The 26,205-nt window shown below is 43.1% G+C and overlaps 1 protein-coding gene across 4 annotated transcripts in view; it reads right to left on the bottom strand.

The window, feature by feature from the left end:
• RARB (retinoic acid receptor beta) overlaps nucleotides 1-26,205 on the bottom strand; it is a 650,193-nt gene that overhangs the window by 121,317 nt on the left and 502,671 nt on the right. For all 4 annotated transcript variants that reach the window (XM_053930256.1, XM_024566225.3, XM_053930257.1 and 1 more), the window contains one exon: nucleotides 8,569-8,717. In XM_053930256.1, coding sequence (XP_053786231.1) covers nucleotides 8,569-8,717 — 149 coding nt within the window. The remainder of the gene's footprint in view (nucleotides 1-8,568; nucleotides 8,718-26,205) is intronic.

The raw sequence follows: 26,205 nt of genomic DNA, 5'->3' as shown, positions 1-26,205 counted from the left end.
AGGCTGATATCAAACAAATGAGTCCATAAAGAATAAGTTAATTACAGTTGTGTTAAATGCTACAAAGGAGAGTAGAAAATTTAAAAACAGAGACCTGGCCTGGGGGGTGTAGAGAAGGCTTCCCTGAGCAAATGATAGGTAATGGTCCCGGCCCAGCATCTTTCATGCCTGGCTCATCCCCCATTGTCCGCACAGGGCTATGCAAAACTCACGTTAACAGAGTGGGTGAGTTCCCATTTGCCCACAAAATTGTTGTAGGATATTTCAAGTGCCCTTGTTTTCATATTCATCTGCAACCTTTGCCTGGAACACTGTTCCCCACTTCCTCATCTGAAAAACACTCACACATCTATCTATAAAATTGTCTCTGTTATACAGCCTTTCCCGGAATGGGGCAGAGAGGGTGAGGCCCATTCTCTGAGCTCATCAAGCACTCTAACCATGAGAATACCAGAAGAAAGCCTGTGCACTGTTTATAGTCGTGCCCATTCATTCATCTATATGTAAGTTAAATAGTTACTATGTACCTCTTATTTAACAGGCACTGTTCTATGTACTTTCTAAACATTGGGACACAATGTTGGGAACAAAAAACATAAAAACCTTTTATCTTGTGTATATGATTTAATTTTGTTTTAACTTTGATATTGTCTTTGTAGAATGGGGATTAAACAACAGATCTCCTCAGAGTGATACTGTAAAGACTTAAGGAATACGTCAGTTACAGGCCTTTAAATATGTTACATGAGCTGAACACAATGTGATCTAAGGTTCTTCCCCCGCCCCCCATTTCTTGTACAAGTTAATGGAGCCACAAATTAAAATGCAACCCAAAAGCCGACCTCGGTACTACGTCACAAGAAGATGCTCCCTGAATGTGAGCGGGAGGCGACGAGCCTTGGCCGTGAGGACAAGCCGAAGCACAGTCTACTCTGATGAGACCTCGGGAAGTTTTTCCTTTCAATTCAGAAATTTAAAACTTAAGCAATAAAATAGCCTGTCTTCAAAAAAAAGAAAAGACTTTTCTAGGCCCTATACCTAGAGCCTGTCTTATAGAAAGTACTTAATAGATATCTGATGAATGAGAGAATAAATAAATTCTCCATTGTTGGTTGATTTCAGTAAGGAGAATAGCTCTTTGGGTCTATAAGGGGACCTACAACTGTGGTTCGAGGACTATAACAATGAACTTGATGGCAGGTTTCGTAGTTCAGTTTCAGCTACTGCAGCATGCAGATGTCTTGTTTTCGTTATTGCCTTTACTTATGGTATATTGTTCTCGGGGCCTGATACTACAGCGAGCCCCTAAGCAGAAGCAACTCTCAGGGTGGGCAAAGCCACGAATGTTCTCCAAGCAGAGCATAATGTTCATGTTTACCCACGCCCATTAAAAACAAAAAACAATGTCATTTGAAATGGCCTTGGTCAAATAAAATCACTAGGCACATTTACAGTATTTAATAGGAGTTCTAAAATTAAGTACAGACATCCATCTTCCTGATTGCAAAACTTTTTCTGCCTGACCACACTACTTGTTGTGTGCCAGGAAAAAAAAAAAACAAAAAAAAAAAAACAAAAAAATACAGACCAGTAGCTGAACACTGTCATGGAGATGAGGGCTCCCTCCTTCAGAGGCAAGAAAAACAAAGGCAGATGAGAAAATGGACAAAATTAGCCCTGAGGGACCAAGGGGGCTAGTGGAGTTTAAACTCCTAAAGGCTGCTTTAAATAGAAGGCTACCAACGTGACCTTGAGCAAGCATTTCCTCTGCGCCCCAGCGGAGAAGGCACGCCATCGTGCAGGCACCCGGCCTCACCCCAGGGGCCCTCCATGTGGGCTGGACTGTGGCTCCCAAATGCTGGCTTATGGATGGGAAGTTTCCACCCAACAGTGGTGAAGCAGAGAGAACAAGGACAAAGCACCGGTTGGGCTGGGAGCGTGCCCATGGGTGGGTCCTGTCTGCTAACTGTCCCTTCTTAGGAAGAGACTGACTTGTGAGCTTTTTTTTTTTTACATTTTATTGTAAAAATGTCATTTCTTTTATGAAATGATCAAAACAATAGGGTTGTTTTACATAGGCTCCTACCTGCTTTTGTTTTTAATTTGCTGCCCAACGAAACCCCCAATCTAGACCATAACACACCACTGCTTCCCACCTTCTGTTTCAGAGTGGCTGAAGCAATGGGGTGTTTTCCAACAGGCATGGGATTTCAATGCCAGCCCTAGCCAAGGCAGGCTGTGTGACCTCGGTCAAGTTTCCCAACTTCTCTGAACCTGTTTCCTCCTCTGTAAAATGGGGTTTATAAAGCCTACTCCCTGCTGTGCTGCTGTGAGAATTAAGTAAAGTATGGGTACAAAATGCCTACATGCCTGGGTTAGTGTTTTCCTTCTCCCCAGACTTGCAAACACTGGGGATTCCCATGCCACGTGAGCCAGCCCTAACAAGAAACCAGCTCAATTGTCGGGTTCACTGTTTTGGTGTTCCCATGTTTGGCACAGCACTTAGTTCAAACGTGTGGATTTGTTTTTGTTTTACAGACTTGCAGAGGCCCAGCAAGTTCATGGACACCGCCCAGAGTGGAAGAAATGGCCCCGGAATCCAGTGTTCAGTTTCTGATCTAAAATGCTTCCCCTTCCTATTCACACAGCTGGTTCCGTCTCAGCCCTGAGATCTCAATGACCCACTGTCACATCAGGTGCCCTGCAATTATTCTTTGCCTGACCATCCTATTCATTTCCTTCCAACTTTGAATTGTTTACCATCTGCCCTCCGGTATAAGGCGGTAAGTTCTAAGTAGAACTCATCTATCGTGTTCACCGTTGTGTCTCCAGCATCTGGCACAGGCCTTGATACTTAGTAGGTGCTCAATAAATGTATGCAGAAAGATGATGGAATGGTGAATCCAGATGTTCCAAGAGACTTGCCCATGAAACCGGGAATAATAGAAGACAGCATATAATCAAAGGCCAGCTCTGGTACACTCACCCTTCGTCAGGGTGACCTTGCCACTTTTCCTCCTAAGGAATGCAGCCCATTCCTCCACCCACTGAATGTAGACTTGACAATGTAACTGCTTTGGCCAATGGGACATTAATAAACACGATGCGACCAGAGCTTCGCACACTGATGATGGCTTCTCTTACTGATGGGAGCCCATCCGCCAGCATGTGGACAAGTCCAGGCTAGGCTAACGCACACACAACAAACAACACGGGAAGAGGATACAGTCATCCCGCCAAAGTCCCAGCCACGTGAGTGAGGCCATCCCAGCCCGCCTGGCCCGAGCCAAGCCCGCCCAGATAAAAAGACCTACACAGAATTATAACAAATAGTGAATGTCTACTGTCTTAAGCCAGCAAGCATTTGGGTTATTTGTTAAGCAGAAAAAGCTAATTAATATAGCAGCTCATAGAATACATTCCCAAAACCAGTCCAAAATAAGCTGTCAGGTGCTTTTGGAAGTTATTATGACAAAATAACTAATTTCTCTGACTTTGCAAGATAAGGAAGTGGGAGCTGAGTAAGAACAAAGAGGTGGACGAATACCAGACAGGGAGAGTGGTCTTGAAACTCCCACCATGGAGCCCTGAGCAAATGGACATCAACTCTTGTTAGACAACTCTTCTAAGAGGTAGGGAGGGGAAGCTGCAGTCCTAAGCCTGCAGTCCCCCAGAACCAGCTGGCCTGCCATCTTTGGCATGAGTTCTGGACTGTCAGTTCTAAATTTTAGAAATTATAAGAAATAACGCACCATTGTATGCTTTAGCGGAAGTCATAGTACTAGGCCCAAGGGCCAAAAGCGAGCCACTGCTTGGTTTTGTACATAAAGTTTTATTGGAACATAGCCATGCCCATTCTTTGACATATTGTCTATGGCTCCTTTCACGCTGCAGTGACTGAGTTGAGAGTAGTTGCAACACATACCATACAGACTTCAGAGCCTAAAATATTTACTATCTGGCTCTTTACAGGAACAATTTGCCAACCTTTTTACTAGAGTGACCAGGGGAGCTTCCATGGAGTGGTTGGGTCTTCAGCTGAGTCTTGAAGGAAAGAGACAGTGTTCGTTTTGATATAAAGGAATAGGGAGTTGCTGATAGAACATTACAAGAAAGAATACTAAGATTATAACTCATGTTACATCACGGTATACAAAAGTCATTGCAATTTAATGCTAATACAGACAATAACCAAGCACATACACCACTTAGTATGTGCCAGGTATTATTCTCCATGCCTTATAGTAATTCACTTTATCCTCAGGACAATGGTGAGTATTATTATCTCCATTTTTCCAAGTGAGAGAAGGGGACATAGAATTAAAAATGCCTTCCCAACGTCACAATGCTAGCAAGTGCCTAGCTAAGATTCACTCCAGGCTCTGTACTTTTTGAAAGGTACAAAAATGGAAAGGTATGATGAAGGCCCAAATGGGGTATAAATTCTAGCTACAAGCAATGAGACTGTTTCTTACATGAAAATCAGCTTTATTACTATATATTGTTAAACCTTGCTGGCTAACCGCACCACATGTTCATTTTACATACTCTTTGTCCTCTGCAAAATATTGTCATGGCTCAGCTGGAAATCCCCTAAACAGGACTCCCCTCTAGCACGTCCAGTGGTTATGTTGCTGGGGTGGTCTCCAGGGTGATGCTGTGTCAACAGAGCAGCCACTGGCCATTCCCAAAGGGGAACCACAACCTGTTCATTAAACTCTGAACCTGAGACTGCCACCTGGTTCCTAAAAAGACAGAGATTCTCTCTCCCAAACAATAATCAATAAGCTCATCCCGGTAATAAGAGGCAGAAGCCACCTCTTTAAGAAGGCCATTACTTCTTAAAATTATCACCTGGGTGCTGTTTGGGTTCCAACTGTAGAGCAGAGACTCTCAGCTCAGAGGAGTGATTTCTGATCTCCAGCCAAAAGATGGGCCACCTCTTCTAGGTCAACTAGGGGCCTAGGCAGCCCAAAGTGGTATCAAGCATGGGACCCATTATGTATAACCAAATTAAATATAGGCAGGATTCCAGAAGAGAAATTGTCTCTTGACTCATCTTATTTCCACAAGGAAGAAATTCCTAGTCGATAGTTTCCAGTAAGATTAGCTTTTACAGAATAATAGGGCTTAAATTTATATACCTTTTCTAGAGGGCATTATGGCAATTTGTATCAAAAGCTGTAATATTGTATAAAGCCAATGACCTAGAAATTCTATTTGTATCTATTTGTAACTAATTTATCCCAAGGAAATAATCAGATACATACTTAAAGTCTATACATTAAAGCATTACCTATGAGAGAGAAACACTGGAAACACACTCATTATATAATAGGTGATGAATTAAATAAATTAAAACCAGTGTGCAAGGTAAAATTCTATTTTGGTAAAAAACAAAAAAAAAATAAAAATAACAAATAGCAACATCATATACACATAGAAAAATAGGGTTAGTAGGGGTGTTTTCTTCCAGGGAAGAACTATGGTTGTTTTAATTTTTTGTACTTTTTAATACAATAAATTCAGCATTGTGTTGGAAATTTTAAGAAATTATAATAAGTTATTTTGTTTCAGGGGGCATTCTCACGATTTTTGGTTCTGTGAATTTTGTCGCTGTATTTTTCCAGCAAGCAAAAATGCAGACCAGTCTCTACCAAAGGGAAAAGGCAGTTCGCATTTTCAGAGACCCACCCACAAGACAAAACTCCTCAAATCTGACAACTAACTAGCCAGCCAGCTCATCTGACCTTAAACTGGGCTTATCGCTCTGTTAAAAAGATTTATCATAACATGACTTGGAACAGCTTAACCAAGTTCATCAAAGTTGCCTGTGCTGATGTGGGTTTTGTTTTTGTTGGGGTTTTTCCTAAAAAGAATCAGAACCCTAAATTAAAACAAGAGATTTGGAGAATTAGCAAAGGGCTGATTAAAACAGTATGTACCAAGCAGATTGTGAAACAGCTTCACATGTAGGGCCTGGGACCCGCATAAGAGACACGCTTGGTAATTTCTTTCCCAGGACATGGTGGGAGCAGGGAAGCTGAGTTGTAATAAACCTCATTGAGATTTCTGGACACAAGTTGAGTTAAAAGGTTTAGAAATAAAGGAGTGTCTTTTCATTTAACTTTTGAATAAGTATTAGAAAATTATTTGTATATCATACAACAAACTATTCATATATTGGACAAAGTGAACCGGTATTCTGAAGCCTTCTTAAACCTCAGGGTAAATTTAGATTCATCTAGAGGTTACCAATAATAAAGCAGCAATTAGACGCACAAATGTTTTGCTTTTCATCCAGCTGCCAACTGGTTGCCGTGTGAACTTTCCCGACCACTCTGTCTGAAACTACTGAAGGAAAGCAAATGCCTTTAAAACACCCAACACAATTCCAGAGGCCGAGAAATGTGCCTAAGTCTTTCAGGAATTTCCCCAAACTGGTCTTGCCTTGTAAAATAATACATGCTTATTCTAATGACTCGAAGGAAGGGAAAGGTAGTTTCGTTGAGGGGCTGAGTGACATTCACGTGTTTGTTCAACCTCCACCTTAAAGTGCTGGCTGTATGACAGACTGCGTGTGAGATGCTGGGCAACAGAACTAGAGGCCTCTCCACTCTGTGTTCATAGGCACTTAGACATGCAGTGTGACAGAGGGAATGTCAAAAACATCCTCAATGTCCTCCCTCTGTATTCCTGCCTCTTATGTGACTTTGCAACTCCTTGAATTAAAAAGGTGAGTTTAGGTTCCTACCTCCTGAGTATGGACTGGCCTTATGACTTGCTTTGGCCACCATGATGTGTCAGAAGCGACAGGGTGCCACTTCTGAGCCTAGGCCTTCAGAGACCTTGTGTGCCCCAATTTTCTCTCCTGGCAATTTTCTCTTCTGCCTACGCAAATAGCCAAGGCCACCCAATGGGAATGAGAGAACACGTGGAGGAGAGCTGAGCTGAGGGGCCCCAGCCAACAGGCAGTACCCCCAGAGGATGAGCCAACCAACGAATCTGCAGCTGACCAGCGATAAGTGATGGAGCACAACTGAGACCAGATGAAGCAGCAAAAGGAGCCTGGCCTCAAGTGCTGACCCAGAGAAATGTGGGCTAAATATTGGGTCGGCCAAAAAGTCCGCTGCGTCTTTTCCATATGATGGCTCTCATAGTGCTTATAGTGCTTAGTTGTCTTTACCTTCATTCAATACAATTTAGTTAGACTGTATTGTGGCAGCTGTGATAACAGCATGCATTTTAAAAAACTTATCAAAATTGGTGAATTTTTGTGCAGCCATTTTAGTATTGAAGATGGAAGAAAATATGCAAAATTTTTAGCATATTGTGCTTTCTATTTCAAGAAAGGTAAAAACGCAACTGAAATGCAAAAAAAAAGATTTGTGAGTGTATGGTGAAGGTGCTGTGACCGATCGAACGTGTCTACAGTGGCTTGCGAAGTTTCTTGGTTCTATTGATATTTTGGCCAAATAATTCTTTGTGTTTTATGCACTGGAAGATGTTTAGCAGCACCCCCGGCTTCTGCGCACTAGAAGCCAATAGCGGTACACAGCCAACATACTGAAAATATCCAAATCGATGAAGTTATGGGTGAAAATGAAAAATGTGTCTTTTATTTTACAGAAAAAAACGTAATGGACTTCTCAGCCAACCCAATAAAAAGTTACTGTTCTTCACCACTTGGTGTTAGGATGGTTTGTACACAACAGCGCCTAACCAACACACACGGAAACAGCAAGTGCTAACTCCGATAAACCAAATACAACAGACCTGAACACCCATCGGAGAGAACATAAAGAAGCTGTGTATCTAGGGAAAGGCTGGCTCAAGACAGCCACAGTTCCTTTGAAAAACTATCTATGGATGAGTTGGATTTGCCTGTGAAGTCATTCTTTGTTTCTTTTCTCTCTTAAAAAAAAAAAAAAAAAAGCTCTTTCACTCAATTAAGCCTGTTGGACTCGATAACAATTGTCTAGCTTGATTCAAAGCAGCCATATCCTCTCTGACACATGTTCAGCCCCCAGTACTCCGTAGGCTGGAATTTTAAACCCAGTCCCCCTGAATTTATGACATGCACACAGTAGCAAGTCCCTACAGGCTGAAAATCAAACTGTAATTCAAAGGCCACGGGGCCGAGGAAACAGCCAGAAGATAAATCCCAATTTCAACCTTGGATTCTCTGCAAGTTGATTCAATGGCTTGTCAGTCATATTTAAAAATAAAATAAAACTAGAGACACCAGACGGCATGTTTTAAGGAGAAACAGGATGATGCTTCTCAGAACTCTTTCAAAAGGCTCTTGCTACCTGAAAAGGACTGCTATGTGTTATTTTAAGGGCCCTACAGCATTTGGCCCCCATCAATCATTTGCAGAAGTTTCTGAGTTTTTAAGGAATGAGATATAAGAAAGAAATCCAACCATTAAATGCAAGCGAGGCCACCGCACTGACTGAAGGTGACGGGACAGGTGTCAAAGCAGCCCATTTCTGGGGCTGGGGAGGTCGCCTTCACAGAGCATGGGGAGAAGGACAGCACACCAGGCGCAGAGCCGTGGGTACTCACCTTACAGCCCTCGCAGGCGCTGACCCCATAGTGGTACCCCGAGGACTTGTCCTGGCAGACGAAGCAGGGTTTGTACACGCGGGGGGGAGGAAGTGGAGACGGAGGGCTCGGGACGAGTTCCTCAGAGCTGGTGCTCTGTGTTTCAATCGCTACAATGGAGAAAGAGAGAAAGTGGACTTCAGTTTGTTTCTGTTTACCAGTGAATTCCTAGGCCTCTGCCCCCCATTCAGCGACAGCACTAGCAGAGTTAGGCCCACAAAACCAGTCGCCGTTGCAGGCACAGCAGAGGGGACACAGATGCAGAAGGGGTGCTCGGCAGTTTACAAAGCAATCCCACATGTCTCTTTCATCGTGAGGCAGGTGACCTGACCACCATTTTACCCCTGAGAGTGACAAGGTCAGAGGCGTGCAGTGACTTGTCCGAGACCAATAGGGCAGGGGTACAGCCAAGCCACAGATTCAGATCCTCACACTGCAAACCCCAGGCTCCCGCTACCTCCTGTTTCTGCTGGCTTCTGATTCAGTGAGAGCCTCGGGAATAACCTGTTTGACCCTGTTGCTCAGTTAGCCAAAAGCAAATTTCCTGAGGACAACTGAAGAAAATGCCCAAAGTTGCCCCTCAGCAAGCATTAGGGGAGGGCCTCTGGTGTGCATCCTAACCGATCTTCATTAATACTACTAGGGGCAAGACCCCTGCTACTCAAAGATTGCTCTCTGGACCCGCAGCATCAGCGTCCCTTCAGAACTTATTTGAAAACATAGTTACCAGGCCCCAGCTCAATAGAATCAGAATCTACATTTTAACAAACCCCCCAGGAGACCAAATGTACAATTAATGTTTCAGGAGCACTGCTTTGTGCTAATCATGGCCCAGAGACATGTTGCTTGCTCTTTATTCTAGATTTAGAAATACAAAATTCCTCTCTTTCATTGTTTAACCACCCAAATTCCACAGGAAATAGGAATTCATAAGACTTAATGTTCGAGTATTCTCCACTTCTTACTCTACGTACAAAGTCAAAGCAAGACCCAGCCCTGTTCCTACCACAGGCAAAGATGCTTATAAAGTATGATGGCTATGCGGAAAGAAGTGACGAAAAGTGATCAAATAATGTTCCACAATCTTCCAATCTCCAAATCACTTGACAACATACAGAAGGTTCCCCAGAGTATAAAATTTCCAGCTGTTCCACTGCCCACAGTCTCCCAGATTAAGGCATTCTGCGGACCGAAGTGTCCTATAGCCAAACTTCCAGCTGGTGCAGCCAAGTCACCCACCAGACGCACTGTATCAGTCCTCATCTGGCAGACCTGCTGCCGCACCAGGCTAGGAATCCACCTCAGCTACGGCAGTGGCCTCTTCACTGTCCCTACTCCTCTACGCTGGAGTCCATCCTTCAAACAAGCAGTAAAGTAGCTGTTCCAAAAATTAACAGCAATCCCTCTCACTTACCTGGTTAAAGCTGTCCAATAGTCACTAATAAGATCAAAGCTCAGCTCCTTACTCTGTTCTATGCAGCTCTCCACGATACGGCCCAAGGGCAACAGCAGTGATTGTCCTAACTGGTAGATTCCCAGGACCTGCCTTCTATATTCTACCTGTTGGATAGGCCACACTCTCACACCAGCTTAAGGCAATTGAACACTAACCACTTCTCCTACCCGGACATTCTGGGGTCTCCAGCTCTCTGCTTCCTTTTCATCTCTTTGATCTTAGAGCAGATGTTACCTTCGCCAAGGTGACTTCTGCAAGTAAAATGCCCTATGCCATTCCTCACTCCTGGACACTATAGCCCATTATTTTATTGTATTTTCTATAAAACTCTCTAATTCTACATTTAGAAAGTTTGCGTAGAATTTTATTTCATACCTCTGCCATACCCTCAAGTATGGGTTTAATGAGGCCAAAGAACTTATCTACCTTCTTTACAATGTGTTCCAGGCCCAGAAGAGGTCCTGGCACATAGTAGCTAAGTAATCAATAAATATTTGTTAAATTAATACATAAACTTTTTCTTCTTTTGTTACAAACACTAAGTGCTTCTCTAAGTCCATAAATTATAAAATCGGAAATCAAATAGCTTTCATATACTCACTTGCTTACTTTAAAAAGTAATTAATGATCCCTTTGGAATAGAATGAACTATAATTATAGTACTTTTATAATTCAGAAGAATCTTGGAATGAATTCATTACAGTAGCGCAGGTCTAGTAGATAAACCTATTCAAGTCTTCACTGGTTAGAACCCAGGGATCTGGGACGAGAAAGCCCCTGCTCGGGATAGCCTGGCACAATTCCGTCAAGTGTCCTACAGATGGGCTGGCCTCTGAGGTGTCTCAAGGCTTATCAGATCACACATCAGGCTGTAAATGCAAAGCATTCCTCACACCAATCAACTTCACTGAAAGCAAATGAGTAACAATGACACCAAGAAGAAAACAGTACTTGTTAAAAGTACAAAATAATAGATCGCTCTTTGTTAAAACCTAGGACAACAAACACACACAGGACCACCCACAACCCTTTCACCCTGAGAAAACCACGGCTGTCACCTTGGCGTGCACAACGTCCAGACATTTTCCTATGCGTATAAACGTTTTTGGTTTGTAGGATTACTAAAATTGAATTATACTGTAGATCCTATTTGGGATTAGTCTGTTCACCTTTTTCTATCAGGAGTTTATTTCCTTGTCAAAAAGGACTTCCCTACAAAACATTCCATTGTGATATGAAGATCTTTACAGCTAATCTCTCTATTTTCTTAGGATACAGTCTCAGAAGTGGAATTATTTGTTCAAAAGGTATGGTTATTTAAAAGTGTGTTGTTAGTTTTTAATTCAGGTTGACAAACTGACTTCTAAGAAGGCTGTGTCGATTAACACTCCTAAAATCAATAGATGAGTCCTCCCCTAAATGCCTCTGAAAAGTTTTGGATTGGTTCTACTGGTGAGCCTCGATGTCCGCCCGAGAGCTCCCACAACTCTGACAGAGCCCTGCCCCCCCACCTCGATCCCTCCGTCCCGCACTGTATTCTCTACAGAAGCAATGTGGTGGGGAGGGGTGAGTTTTAACGCCCTACTCGCTCATGTAGAACAGCTAATCTGGCTTGACTGGGGAAGTTGTAAATAGAATTGTTAGGGCTGGATTCAGCTGTCACAGCTATGCCCTGAATTTCAAAAGTGGGTGGTAATTTCCATAAATATGCCACTTCAAATACATGTACTCAAGCATCTCACCCTCCCAAAGAGAGGAAGCATAACTGCGGGCGATTTAGTACCCAAGCAACTCGGGGCAAAGTACACAAAAAGGGAGAGGCCTCGAAAATCCCAAAACATTTTACAGAGGTTGGAAAAAGGCTTTTTCTATGGCTGAGAATCATTTATAGCAAATGAATGAATCTAGAAGGCTTTTCCCGAATAGCTGCCATCAATTCAAATGTTCTACTGTAAGCCATCAATTGTGAGGGCTCTGGACTTTTATTAAGGCTGGGGTGATTTCACCTGTGAAACTAGGAACTTTCCCATATCTGTGCAATGGGTGTTCACATCTTCAATCATTTATTTTTGCTGAGTGACTATAACATGCCAAGCACTGTGTTATATGCCATGGACAGAGCATGGTGTAATCCCTTAGCCCTGACAAGTTTGGCCTAATAAAGAGTAAACCAGTGATTAGAATGCGACAGTAGTTCCCAAACTTAGCTATTATTAGGACCACCTGGGGAGTTTTCAATGTCCTAATGCACAGGTTATATCCCAGACCTATTATGCCAGAATGTCTGGGAGTGAAAGCCAGGCATGATCATGTTTTGGGGGGGAAAAAAAATTCCCAGGTGAATCCAAATTGCAGCAGTTTGGGAACCACTGGTATTATGATAACAAAGAAGGTTCCAAGCTTTATGCATCCCAAGAGAAACCAAGGGAGGCTTCCCAGAGGAGATGACCAGTCTGTGTTTTAAAGGATAAATTGATTCTTTCTACCGTGGGTTAAATTTGAATCCTATAAATTCCATAAGTGAATCCCACCCAAATCTAAACAGAAAAGTCTTCCATGTGACAAGAAATAATCATCTTCAAAAAAATTTCCCATGGGTAGTAAAGCATTAAATATTTGATTTACATCTGTATTCAAATATCACCCTCAAAGTTGGCAATATGTGGCTCTATTTCCTCTGTGTGGCCTGCAACACTGAGAATAATGCAAAGCAAAAAGAAAAGAAAAAGTCTCCGTGATCTAGTCAGACTGCCCAAGCTAGTCTTCAACAAACATGCCACAACCAGTTCTGGAATCAAAGCCAGGATATGGCATCAGTATAAAAGCAGATCCTTACTTAATGCAACCTCTGGCCTTTATGATAATGTAGCAAAATACTTTGGCAAAGTTGATTAGTGCTCCTCTTCCCCTTTCATTCCCCAGCCCACCCGCCCATCCCAACCACCACCAGTAAAGACAGTGGGAAACAAGGGAGGCAAGCAGCCTGCTGGCTCCCTTTTCACCAGTCACTTCGGTATTTAAGGTAGCTACAGAGTGCTTGGCCATTGATCTGTTCACTGTCATCCTGCTTAAATCAATAATCTATTAGTCCCTTTAAATTAGAGTTAGATTCATCAAATGCCCCTGAGAGGCCTCAAACATTTTGTTCCTTATTCCAAGCAAGTACAATAAGTCTATGGAATGATAAAATTTTTGCTGGAAAACTCTGCCGGCTCAGCAGACAATGCGTCCTGTATTAGCTCATTCAGCGATCTCAGGCAGGCCCAAAAAGCAGTTTTTAGACTTCCCAGGGGGGAAAGAGGCTTGTGTCATTCAATCAAACCACTGTACTCCAGCCATCCTGATGTGATTTCAGTTTGGGGAAGCAGCCTTTGAGGAATAATTAGGATCTGCTTCTTGCCTCCTGCTTTTATTTATTTCCTTGCTTACTTATTGTCTTATTCAGTGCTCTTTGGTGATTGCACCGCTGACAAGCAGCAGCCTCCAATGTGGCATCTAAACTGCTCACCAGATGGGCTGCTTTGCTTCGTCAGGGAATGGCCAAGACAGAGAAACTTCTGCTAGTGGGGTAAGATGGATGCTTGGCTCCACGGGTCCCTGCCCAGAGCAGAGTCAGCACCAGAGGTGCTGAGGGGGCTTCTCTGGGCTGCACACAGGCAAAAGGAGACAGTAAGCTGCACAACCCTGCATAAACAGACACCAGCTTCCAGCCTGTATTTTAAACCCCTTCATCCCTGCAACCTAGAGATGCCTGCCACGAAGGAAAGCAAAGCTAGAATCAGTTTCTTGTATAAAAATTCATTACGGTCTTGTTTGCATCTAAATTGATGCTCCTCAAAGTGTGGTCCAGACCATCAACCAACAGCAGAATTCCTGCGGGTAGGGTGGCAGGCATTTCCTTTAAATTAGTAATTTTCGTTCTATCTAGGGTAAAGGACCATTTCGTAGCATCCCACTACAAATCTATCATGAGTTGATAAAATTCAATAAAGACAAATCCCTAGAAAAGTATTTATAAGTAAAACAGATCTCTAGAAAAAAAAGATTAAGAAAAATGTGTCTAAAACATAAGCTCTAACTTAGAAAAAGTGTTAGGAGACATAAGCTTCCTCTGTGCAATTGCTGCAAAAGTTTTTAAACACTTGCTCTCGATTTCTGCACTCGCAGACTGGCCTCCAGCAGTTTCGGGACAGGCTCTGGTCCACAGATGGCATTGTGAGAAGCACTGCTCCGAAGGACTTCAAAATCAGAGGTTCTTTGCAGGCAAAACAAAAAACTAAACAAAATCTCCATCCACCCGAGATGCTGCAAGATAGAATAGCAGCACACCCAGGGCCACGGCTTTCTTACCCACGGCCACAATTCTGGGGGTTAATGCATTCCCAAAATGCAAAAGAAAAAACAATTTCACGTTGTTGCCTGTTAAGAGGACTTGGCACTTACACACTTCACTCACCTGAGAAAACACAGGATAAATGTCCTTGTGGTTACAACACACCTGAGTGTCATTTAAACACACAGAAAGTCTCCAACAATAGCTCCCTTCACAATTCCTAACATGCTTGGCATTTTTCTGAAGGTTAGATTAAGTAGCAGATACCATTTTTAAGAGAGCTCAGTATACAATTTTTTTTTCTTTGTGAGAACTAATTTACTGCTGGCTAAACCATGTTGACAGATTTCAGGATCTTATGTTGGGCCTGATTAGAGGCAGGCATCTTGCATTATGAAAGCCCTGCCTTTTTACTAGAACCTTCCATGATTAAGACAATATTTTAATGCACTCTCTGGGCAGCTGAGCCTTAAAAGAAAAAAAGGAGTTGTAAAGCAAAAGGCATTTCCTGCATGTCCCCCAGGGAATTTTGAGCCCAGAGCTCCAGACCCGGTGGGAGGGAGTAATTTCAGCTAATTAAGGGAGAATAGCAAAGTGTTGCATTTGGTCAAAACATTCAGTTGGGCTTCATTTTTGTTGGCACCAAAGAGAGCTGGTCTGGATTTTTTCCCCCTTTTTCTGTGGATTCACTGCAGGACTGCAAGGCCCACAGCTCACATACATTAGGGAGAAAGTCAAAGGAAACGCCAAAGTTCAACTAAAGTACAAGTAATTAGAACCAGATTCGCCTCTGCGTGCGTGTGCGCATGCGTGTGTGAGCGCACTTCTAGACCTTTTATTAAAACATAATTTACATGCCTCCAAACGTTAGAGTGGGGGCAAAAGAACTCCATACTGTCGCTCATTTAATTTTCCTGTCGCCTCTTTGTGAGCGGGTCTGCTTTTAATCAACTTTCTGGAGAAGCGGTTTGTCTCCACACACGTGGGTTCTGCAAATCTGTGAATCACATTCTGATATTAGGTAATTGCCAAACAAGAAAAACTCTGCTTTAAAATGGACTTTGCCGCACACTGCTGCTGGCTTTGCTATTATTAAGCAGCTCCAAGATTAGCCCAAGGTTTGGGGCAGGCAAGGGAAGGGGCGGGGGTGGGGGGTGTTGGGAGAAGGAAAACATCATTGTGGGGCTTTGGCAGTCCTGACTCTGTAACCTGCCCGTGACCCTGAAGGAGTGTGTGTTTGCCCGGGTCACCGGGATCCTGGCGGAGGGCTGGAGCTGGGTTATGAGAATCCCTGCTATTCTGACCACACATGCAACAGGTGCGGAACACAGGCAGGGGACAAAAGCGGGGTCAGTGGGGAGACTTTGATTTTTTGACTCCTTAAAGAAAGGCTTGCTTTGCAAAAGGTGGCCCAGGGTGGGCAGCAGCACCATCACCTGGCAACTCTTTAAAATCGGGCCCTCAGCTCCACCCAGAAATGCCTGCCAATCAAAATAGGCATGTTTTTAAAGATTATTTATTTATTTATTTATTTAAAAATTTCTTTTTAGAGAGGGGAAGGGAGGGAGAGAAACGTGTGCTTGCCTCTTGCGCGCCCCCTACTGGGGACCTGGCCCACAACCCAGGCATGTGCCTTAGACTGGGAATTGAACTGGCAACCCTTTGGTTTGCAGGCAGTTACTCAATCCACTGAGCCACACCAGCCAGGGCTGAAATAGGCATTTTAAGAAAATCCCGTCAATTCCTCTGCACATGAACAACAGTTGAGACACTCTGACTTAAAAATGGCTTGTTACTGTCCTCGCCTCCCCAGAATCCCAAACATTGTGCTGAGTCAATTTGGCATGGGAACTCAGTGAGCTTCCCTTTTGCACAGGTCCTCACTAAATGCCCCACCTTGTTAAGTACTTAATATATTAAGATCTGCAAGCTGGGTGTGTGTTTATGCTCACCAGAAACCAGAAGCCTTCGTTCTCTCCCACGGAATTTTGGCAGTAGATTTCAGTTGGCAGTGGGTTCAAAGTTGTACCGGAAGAGCCTGAGCTAATAGTATCTACTATTTACTGAGCCTTTACTGTGTGCCTGGGGCTGTACTTACTGCTTAATATGCATTAACTCATTTAACCCTCCCAAAATCACTGGCAGGGGAGGTACCAGGAACTCTGCACCTTAGAATTAGGACATTTAAAAAGACAGCACCCCTCTCTGCCTTCACAGGAGAGATTTAAATGGCTTGCGATATACTACATTATTTCATGAAAACCCACAGCTCTAACTGCTCTTTTTCCATCTCTCTCATTTATTTCCTTTGCTAGAGACATCACTGAGTATGGTCTTATTTACTCAAATTTGAGAACGGCAGAATTGTGTCCCTCCCTTTCTTTTAATTCACAGTTGTAATTTTCCAAACACCAATATGATCCCAGACATGGTTAAATTAAACAAGATAGTTTGGCCCTTTAAAAGAGCGAGCGAGTGAGGCTCAGCATCCACTAATCACTGTAGTGTAGCTACACCAGCCCGGGCTCCCCGCCAGCAGCAGGAATTATATCTGGGACTGACTTTTACCATGGGAAGTGCTGTCATATTTTCATAAGGGACCGTGACACGTTCAACACCTACATTTCATTTTTATAATGTGCTTTCTTGCTTCAAGGAATATAGTCGAAAATTATCTCATAGGTTGTTTTGGGTGACGTTTTAACAGACGACGCTTTATATCACTGTTTTCTAGGGCATACTAAGATAGCTTATGACAAGGTTCAAATAAATTCTCCCTTAAAATCACTTAACAGGCAGACCCGTCTAAGTACTTATTAATGATCTGAACTGAGAGGCATCAGAAATGGAACTGTATTAACTGAACAAATGCTGGAAGGGGCCTCGGGAATCACACGTGCATGGAGCTAATTGCATCGCAACATTAAGGTTCCCCTGAAGAGTTTATCTCGACACCAAACGATTCAGCTCCATATTCCACTTCCAATCAGGGTTCCCATCACTTCTAAAAAGCAATTATTGCACTAATAAATGACATTCTATTATCTGTTCAAATTTCCTGCACACAGAGTAGATTAAAATAAGAGTATTAAAATGTATATTGTCTCAGATACACAATTCTTGGCTTCTGTACTGTAAATATATTTTTAAACCATGTTGGTGCCAGCCTTATAGAAAAGTAATGGGGGAGATAGTTTTTGGAATGCTTGTCTCCCCCATTACTTTTTCTATAAGGCTGGCACCTCATATGCTTTGTCACATGAGGTCTAAGAAATTCAAATACAATTACACCAGAATTTAGCCAAACCCCTTGTTAACCAAATAAGGCTCTGCTTACCCTGTCACATTTGCTGCAAAGAACCTTTTTTGTTTCATTTGCTTTTTTACAGGTACACATGCATATTAGTGGTCTCAAAATAACTTTGAAACCAATTTAATCCTCACTGTGTGGGTTTTCTTGGTTCCAGAAAAGAACTAAAACACCATGAACCTGCAGAAAATTGTGTGTAGGAAGTGATGGGAGGGCACAGGTTTTGCTGCCACATGGATGTGAACTTGAATCCCTCTTCTGCTGCTTTTCTTTACTTCTCTGAGCCCTAGTGTCTTTTTCCGGACACTTCAGACACTCCTAAAATTCCTGTTGGCGAGCTGGCGAAAGGTAGGCAATATTTGCAGCTTGCTGGGCACATGGGAAGTGCTTAATAAGTGATAGCCAACCCGGACTCCACTCCTCCCCGCACGCACATTTCCCTTGTACTTCTTTAATCTAGGGCAGCGGTTCCTAACCAACACAGATTTTGCCCCCACGAGAGACATTCTGCAGTGTCTGAGCGCATTTTGGCCGTCATAATGGGGGCCTCCACTGCCTGTCAGGGGGGTAGACGCCAGGGGGATGTCACTATACATACCACAATGCATCAGAGCGCACTCCCCTCTCCAAACAACACCATCACACAACGAGAAAGAATTACTGGTCTCCAATTGTACATAGTGCTGAGTTTGAAAAGCCCTGATCTGGAGGAAAGGATGCTCCTTGTGTGGAGACTTTAGGACAAAGCAGTGGGACAGCAAACAAAATAATTTCCTGCAGCGCTGGAGAGGTGGCAACCTCGCAGGCCTAGAAGACAGAAGGCATTCACTCAGCTCCTAATCTGCCTCCAAGCAGTCCCTTCACCTTCCGGAGCCTCAGCTTCCTAATCTCGCGAGCGGAGATGACAAGTGTGCTTACCACACCGCAGGATTTATACTCTGTGAACTACAAAACTATGAAAACACGATAATAATACCTAACACTTCATTACTAGAGTGTTTGGAAAGGTGGGTAAGCCATATCTTAATCTGACTAATATTACCTCAGAAGAAGACAGAAACACCGCCAGAGCCTAGTTGAATAATAACTTACAATAGTAATAACTACCAGTTATGGAACATGTATGCATTCAATACTATGGGCTAGCCTACATCAGTGGGCTAGGTGGCTTGCTGAAGGCCATACAGACAGAATTTCTGAGCAGGAATTTGAAGGCAAATGGTCTTGGGTTCAAGAGAATGGGTATGACCCAGGTGTGGAGAGAAGACAATGACATTCTCTCTTGTGACTACACAGCATTTCTTTGGCAAAAGGTTGGTGAAATCCCTGGCTGCAAGTTTGAGAATATATAGACTGTGTCGAAGTCCAACAGACACATGGTTACTCAAAGATAGTGACCGAAAGTAAACTGGAAAACTGAAAAAGGAACTAAGGGGACAGAACTAAAGCCCTTTTTTTCTTTCCAGTCAGAGCAGTAAAGTAGGAAAGTCCCCCAGAGGCAAACACAGGAATTAGAAGACACACACACACACACACACACACACACACACACACACACACACACACACACACACACCCTCCAACCTCTCCTGCATCTTCCCTGCCAAGAAACCAGCCCCCGGCAGGCAGAATGGCAGCAGCTAACACCAAGGTTCTGAAGGCCCTTGGCGGTGGTCCAAGGGCGTGTGACTACACACTGTGAGGAGCAGCAACTTGGGCCAAATGTGGTCAGCAGTACTGCCAGCGTTGGGCTCTGCTGGGGTGTGGGGGACTCTGGCCACTTCCCCCACCGCTAACCTGGTTCTCCCTCTCTCCCAGTGGGCCACATGCACTCCTTCGACCAAAGCTCATTTGGCACAAGAAGGAAACCAACGCGGAGAATGGTCCCTGTCTGCAGGTTTGGAATGCCCCAAATGAGGAGCTGAATCACTCTCTTCCCTGAGGTCCAGGGTGTGTGGGAGGAGTGAGTAGAAGCAGAAAGATAGTGAACACTCTTACCAAACCCTCTAGTTGACTAATAGGAAGATTTTGTTAGTGCTGCAGTTGGGCAGAACACATCCGTTCAAAAGTATACACTTGGGGATATTTTATTTTAAAAGATTATTAAGTTTCTATATAGAGTTGTTCAGATTACAGAAACACTACAACATTGATTTTTTTCTCTTGTAACAGTGATTCCTCAGTATTTCCTGATGTGAAAAAGATGAGAATCTCAAAGTGCTTTATTTTTAGCTCTTAAAAAAATTGCTAAGGAAAACTGAAAAAAAAAATCATTCAAAGAAATGTTTACCCATCTCCCAACTATAAGAAGGACCCAAGGCCCAAGTCTTCAGGGGTATTCCTTCCTTCAGAGAACTTTTCATCTTTGTAACAAGTTTGGATAAAAGGTTCAAAGTGTGGACTCTGGAGCCATCCTGCCTGGGTTCAATCCTAACTCTTTTACTTACTAGCTGTGTGACTTCGGGCAAGTTACTTAACCTCTCTGAGCCTTAACTTTCCTTCTATAAAATGACAGCATATCCCTCTTTAGATGACTGTAAGCATTAAATAATAAAGCACTGTAAAGCACTTGACATATGCCTGTTACACAGAGTAATCATCATTCCTGTATTGAGGGTCAGGCTTGTGTTGATGAATTTCAGTGTTACCTTCTCATCTTTCTCCTACCCATCAGCCTCATATCTTGATTTCCTGAACTTCACTTTCATTTCCCTATCAAAATAGTTGGCCCTCCTGATGTACCTAAGAGATTCTGTACAAGCTAATATGAATAAAATAAGTTGAGTAATCTTTGCCTCATTGCACTGCCTCTTAACTCTCCCTTCCCAGCCTCTCGGGCATTGATCTAAAATACTGCAACAACCATCTCCTCATGGTTTTCCTGGCCCACCCCCCACCCACATGCCTAGAAGCCTCAGAAACAGCTTCTTTAAACAACTCCTTACAACATGGATTTGTCATTGGACAGCTTGCCATAGCTGCTGTAAACCCCGAGTGGCAAACCTTGGGAGGGACCAAATAGGGGGGAGGCTGGCAGCACAGGGCAGGGACTACCAACCAACATCCAGCTGTTGACAAATATTTATTGAGCACCTGGCAGGTCCGGACACCGTGCTAAATGCTCGGTTACAGGGAGGTTAGAAGACACTGTTCTTGGCCCACGCACATGGACAACTAAAAATACCACATGGTAAAAATGGCCCCAACATGGAAGAAAGACCGGATGGGTGCCCGAGGCTGCCATGACCTGGCACACTACTTGCATACACAGAGGCCTCAGCAGCCTTGCCTTTAAAGACCCAGTGCCTAAAAAAGTGCTCGGTACACAGTGTGAGTGCAATAAATGTTGGTTGAAAAAAATTCATGAGTGAAAAGAACGAAATCTGTATAGACATCCTGGATCCACACACAGGTGATTATAAACAAGAAAGAAAGCACTCATTTATATTCTAAGCCATCCTATTAATTTTTTCATGTTTTAAGACAAGTTTGGCAAACTTTTTGTATAAAAGGATAGATAGTATGAGGTCTGTCCAGAAAAAGTCCAGCCATTGTTAACATAACAAGAACTGTTTGCACAACATCGATGTAACCTGACAGCCAAGGAGAGTGGACTGGAATGCGCATGTGTGAACAACGACGACTTCACTGTACTAACTGGGGGTGGGATACACGTTGAGTGAGCATGTGTACTGTGTGGTCGATGTGTTCAAAATGACTGAGTGAACAGAGCAATGAATCTACATTAAATTTTGGGTTAACCTTGAACATTCCTCCACAGAAACTATTCAGATGATTCAGAAGTCTGCAGCTATGGGCAGCTAGTGATTGGCAGCTTCATCACAACATGCCCACTCATGCATCATGTCTCATGCAGAATTTTTTAGCAAAATATCAAATCACCCAGGTGACTCAGCCCTGCTACAGCCCAGATTTGGTGCCCTGTGACTTCTGGCTTTTCCCAAAACTAAAATCACCTTTGAAAGGGAAGAGATTTCACACTGTTGATGAGATTCAGGAAAATACAACACAGCAGCTGATGGTGATTGGGAAGAACTGTGTGAGGTCCCAAGGCGCCTACTTTGAAGGGGACTGAGGCATCGTTGTCCTATGTACAATGTTTCTTATATCTTCTTCAATAAATGTCTCTATTTTTCATGTTACATGGCTGGATACCTTCTGGACAGACCTGTACTTTAGGCTTTGGGAAGTATATAGTTGGTCTCTGTCACAGCCACTTGGGTCTGCCATTGTCGGGGAAGAGCAATTACAGACAAGATGTAAGTGAACAGGTGTGGCATGTTCCAATAAAATTTTATTTACAAAAACAGGCTATCGGCTAGATTTGGCTCAGTTTTCTGACCCCTGCTTTATGACGAAGGATATTAAAACTATTTCTTCATATAGTAACTGCACATGTTAATATAAAATCCATGCTTTTCTTTGCTTCCAGGGTAAAGACAGAGTATGACAGCCATATGTCACAGAGACGAGGGAAATATTTTAAGGATGCTATCACTATAGTGTATATAATATTTATATACACCATAAATGTGCAAGGTCTGCACCTTTCCTTCAAAACTAACCTCATGTATACATTTTTATTAGTTAGGGAGGTCAATATGTCTATCATAAGTACATTTTAAAATTCCTCCCTCCATATTCTGTCTATTGGGATTATTTATCTCGCCTTGGTCGCTGGCCTCGAGCCAGGCAGAATATGGGGGCTTTAATACCTTTAATGCATTACATGGGTTCTGAGAGCTCCGTAAGACAAAATAAAATGCGCTCTCATGGCCATACATGCAATAAACCTGATATGCCACTTAATATTTCACGTCCCATTTTATATTTCAGTCGTGATGGTTTCCAGCTTTCAACGTGCAAAACGACCCGGTCCCAGCCATCCTTCTGCTCCACTTCCTTGTAGTTTGTTTGGACAAGTCCTGAGAATTCATAAACAATCAATCTCACTGTGATTTTGAGGGGTGATTATTGTTGCTCCCCAATATTCTGAAGAGGTCCTGAAATAACTGTCCACGGACAAGTGCCACCCACTTGGCAGTTGGAACTGGTCGCGTTCATTTTTATCAGGCCACGGCATCTTGTTTCTGCAGCCAGTTAGCGTGGGAGCCGGTCTCCAAGGACGGCCTGCTCGGTGAGCCACACCACTGGGCAGGCCTTTACCTGGAACCTAAGCTGCCACTGTGATTTGCTTTTGCTCAACGGAAGGTGGCGAGCGTAACGCTGTGTTTACACATGGGGCTGGATGCTAAGGAGCCTTATGGCTCCCATCTGGGTTTCCCTTAATGCTTATTTGGGGCACGCCGTGTAAAGAGCCCAGGAACCACCATGCTGGGAGGAAGCCCACATCACAAGAGGAGACCATATGGAGACAGATACTCAGGCAGCCTCCAGCTGTTCCACCGGTCTCAGCTGAGGAACCAGGCATGTTAATGGAGAAGACATCTTGAACATCCAGCCTAGTCAAATCCGCAGATGCGTCCAGCCCCAGCACCATCTGACTGCAGCTGCATGAAAGACCCCAAGTGAGACAGAACCTGGAAAGTTTTAAGCCACTAAGTACAGGGGCGGTCTGTTATGTGGCAATAGATACCGCAATCGATTCTATAGTTATTCTTAATTCAAGATTATTTATTGTGGAGCCCTGAAAAACCTGTGGTCAGGGCTCACCTCAGCTCTTCCAGAATCTGGTAGATAGTAGCAGTTTGACATCATACGCACGGTCCAAGCTTTATATGCATTCCTGCGAGTTACAAGAGCAGTGGAATCATTCCACCTAAAAATCAAGAATTAAGAAATTCTGGATTTAAAAAAAAAAAAAGAGTATGTTAATTGCTTGGCTATGAATTCAAAGACTGTGATGATTAAAACATGATGGAATAAGTCTTTTTAAAAATAAAACTATGCACTGTAATACAGTGGGTCTTTTTCCCCCCCCTCAAACTGCTTATAAAACTCACTCATACCCACCTGAGGCCACATGTGAACACCACCTGTCTATCACCTGCACACACCCTCTTATATTTTGAGGTGCAGCTGTCTCCTTATAGGGTCATTGTGTTTTAATTTGTTCCTCCGGGGTAGAGATTAAATTCATCTCCCCACTCTGGACACTGCAATTCAAAATAATAGCAAAAGACCTGCAGATAATGGGCCATAACACTCACTTGATGCCCACTAAGGAGGGTTTAGATCACTTGCTGTCAGTTACCTTTCCTGAAACATCTGTTTCATACGAGCCAGTTAAAAGTGCATACATCTGTAAATAATAAGCCTGTGTGTGCACATAATTTAATGAATTAGAACATAAAAAGGAATTGAACAGTAGGGGCACAGCAATTAGAGTAACTGCCCATTTTGTTTAAAAAATGTATTGTTTCCAGCTTTCACTTGGAAACCCTTTTATTGTTCTGTGGGTTCTGAGGCTTCCAACCTTCCTCTTGCCCCCTCCCCACAAGGAAAACAGGAGTGTACTTTGTAAAGTTGGCAGGGGGAAGGAAACCCACATTATGCAGAGCTGAGTGGGGAACTCCCAACTCACTTCCTCCTCCTCAAGAGATCTGAAGTGGGTACCTGACCGCCTCAGTGCCTGGGAACGCTCATCCATTAAGTGGAGGGAAACCAGTGCTTCCTCTCTGGGCTGCTGTGAAGTTTGGATGACATAAGCCATTTTGCGTACTTAGCAGATAATATGCATTTAATATTAATGATGATGATGATGGTGATTATTTCATCTTTAAAAGTCAATCACAACTTGCAATCATTCGGGGGTAAAAGACAAAATCGAAAGTTCATCTTGATTTGGTCCTATTTCTATTTACTTTCTTCACACCATTTCTAGGGATAGACAGAGAAAAGCACAGGAGGAACAACAACGTTTTAGCCAGAAGTAGCATTAGAAATCCTATTCCTAGGATATCAAAATAAGTGCCAGAGATCAGGGAAATATCCCATTCTTATAGTTCTAGGCCAGTTTTCCAGCGAACACATTTGTAATAGCTCGTCATAACAGCTAACTCGAACCTTTCAAGTTTTGACAGACCCCTCAAATTTGCTTCAGGTGTTTTGAGTAAGCCACAAATATACAAATAAATAAAAGCAGACAGACACCTCTTGTGATGTTCTGAATTTCAAGTTTGTTGTCACTGAACTACTTTCAGCGTCTTTCTTGAATACCTACTGTGTGCCAGGCACTGGGTTACAAAACAGAGCACATGTATATGAGCAGGAGAAGCAGCGCATGGAATTTTCCAGAACACATACAGAGGCTTCCACAGAGTGTGGCTTGTTCCTCTCTGCCTCCCTGAAGCTTAAGATATTTAGGCAAGTTGAGAGTAGCTGAAAAATGTTGGAAGATACTCTGTGTCCATTTGAAAACCAATCAGGAGTGGAGCGCAGAACTAGAAATTGCATGCAACCATGATATGATTGCTACAAAGAATGTAATTAAGTCTGGCCCACTGGAATTCGGTGAAAATCTTGCTTTAGCTGGCCAAATAAGTGTTAGCAAAATAAGTACCAAGTATTTGCCAGGCCCCAGGAAAAACAGTTCCACCCAGAAGGAAAGCAAGTTAAACAATGACTGAAATCACCACCCTACAGTTTTCTGTTTACATTCCCCTACAGTCTATTTACCAGCTACATAAAGATATAATTAGAGCTCCATAATAGTAATAGGAAAGAAGAATAAAGGCTAAAGGAAAAGGGAAATAAAGAGAATGAACAAATATTTAAAAAATATTAATAGCTGATGTATATAGAGCTGTATTCTTCCATACAGTGGCCAGCTAAATATATAGAAATATATTTATTTAAATATATTTAAATATATATTAAATAAAATTAAAAATTTAGTCCCCCAGATATATTAGCCACATTTCAAGTGCTCAGTAACCACACACAGCTAACAACCACCATCCTGGACACCACAGAATTACGGGTCATTTTCATCACTGTGGAAAGTTTGGACCGTGTTGATATCCAGCGCAGCAAGTGGTGGTATGCCTGAACGTGTCCATGACTCAGCCACAGCGAACTGCGCACTGACCGGGCACCAAGTACTACTAGACTAGCCTTGGCAAAGCAGAAGTAGAGGATACACCATCTGACCTCAGAGACCTCCCAGGTTAATGAGGGAACCCAACCAAAAACCCCCCACACAAATAAAACACACACAAAGAGGAGAAACGGGTAGCAACACAAAACAAACCTGTTGACTTGAATGGTAGATATGGTGAGAGTATCCAGGTGTGCCCTAAAGGATTCTTTCAACTTTTCTGCATTTAAAAAGTTTTTCATAATAAAGCAATGGGGGTGAAAATCTCTTACTGAATTTTACACATCGGGTACTTTAAATACTCTCTCTTATTTAAGTCTACGATACGCTTGCAGGGTGAGCAGGACGCATCCACTTTACAGATGAAAACACTGTGGCAACGTGGAGCTCTGGCTCCCGCAGCAGTCACAGCGGACCGG

This window comes from Desmodus rotundus, chromosome 8 (assembly GCF_022682495.2).
Source record: "Desmodus rotundus isolate HL8 chromosome 8, HLdesRot8A.1, whole genome shotgun sequence".
Classification (NCBI taxonomy): domain Eukaryota; kingdom Metazoa; phylum Chordata; class Mammalia; order Chiroptera; family Phyllostomidae; genus Desmodus; species Desmodus rotundus.
The sequence above is the reverse complement of the archived record's forward strand: the minus strand, read 5'-3'. Positions and strand labels throughout refer to the sequence as shown.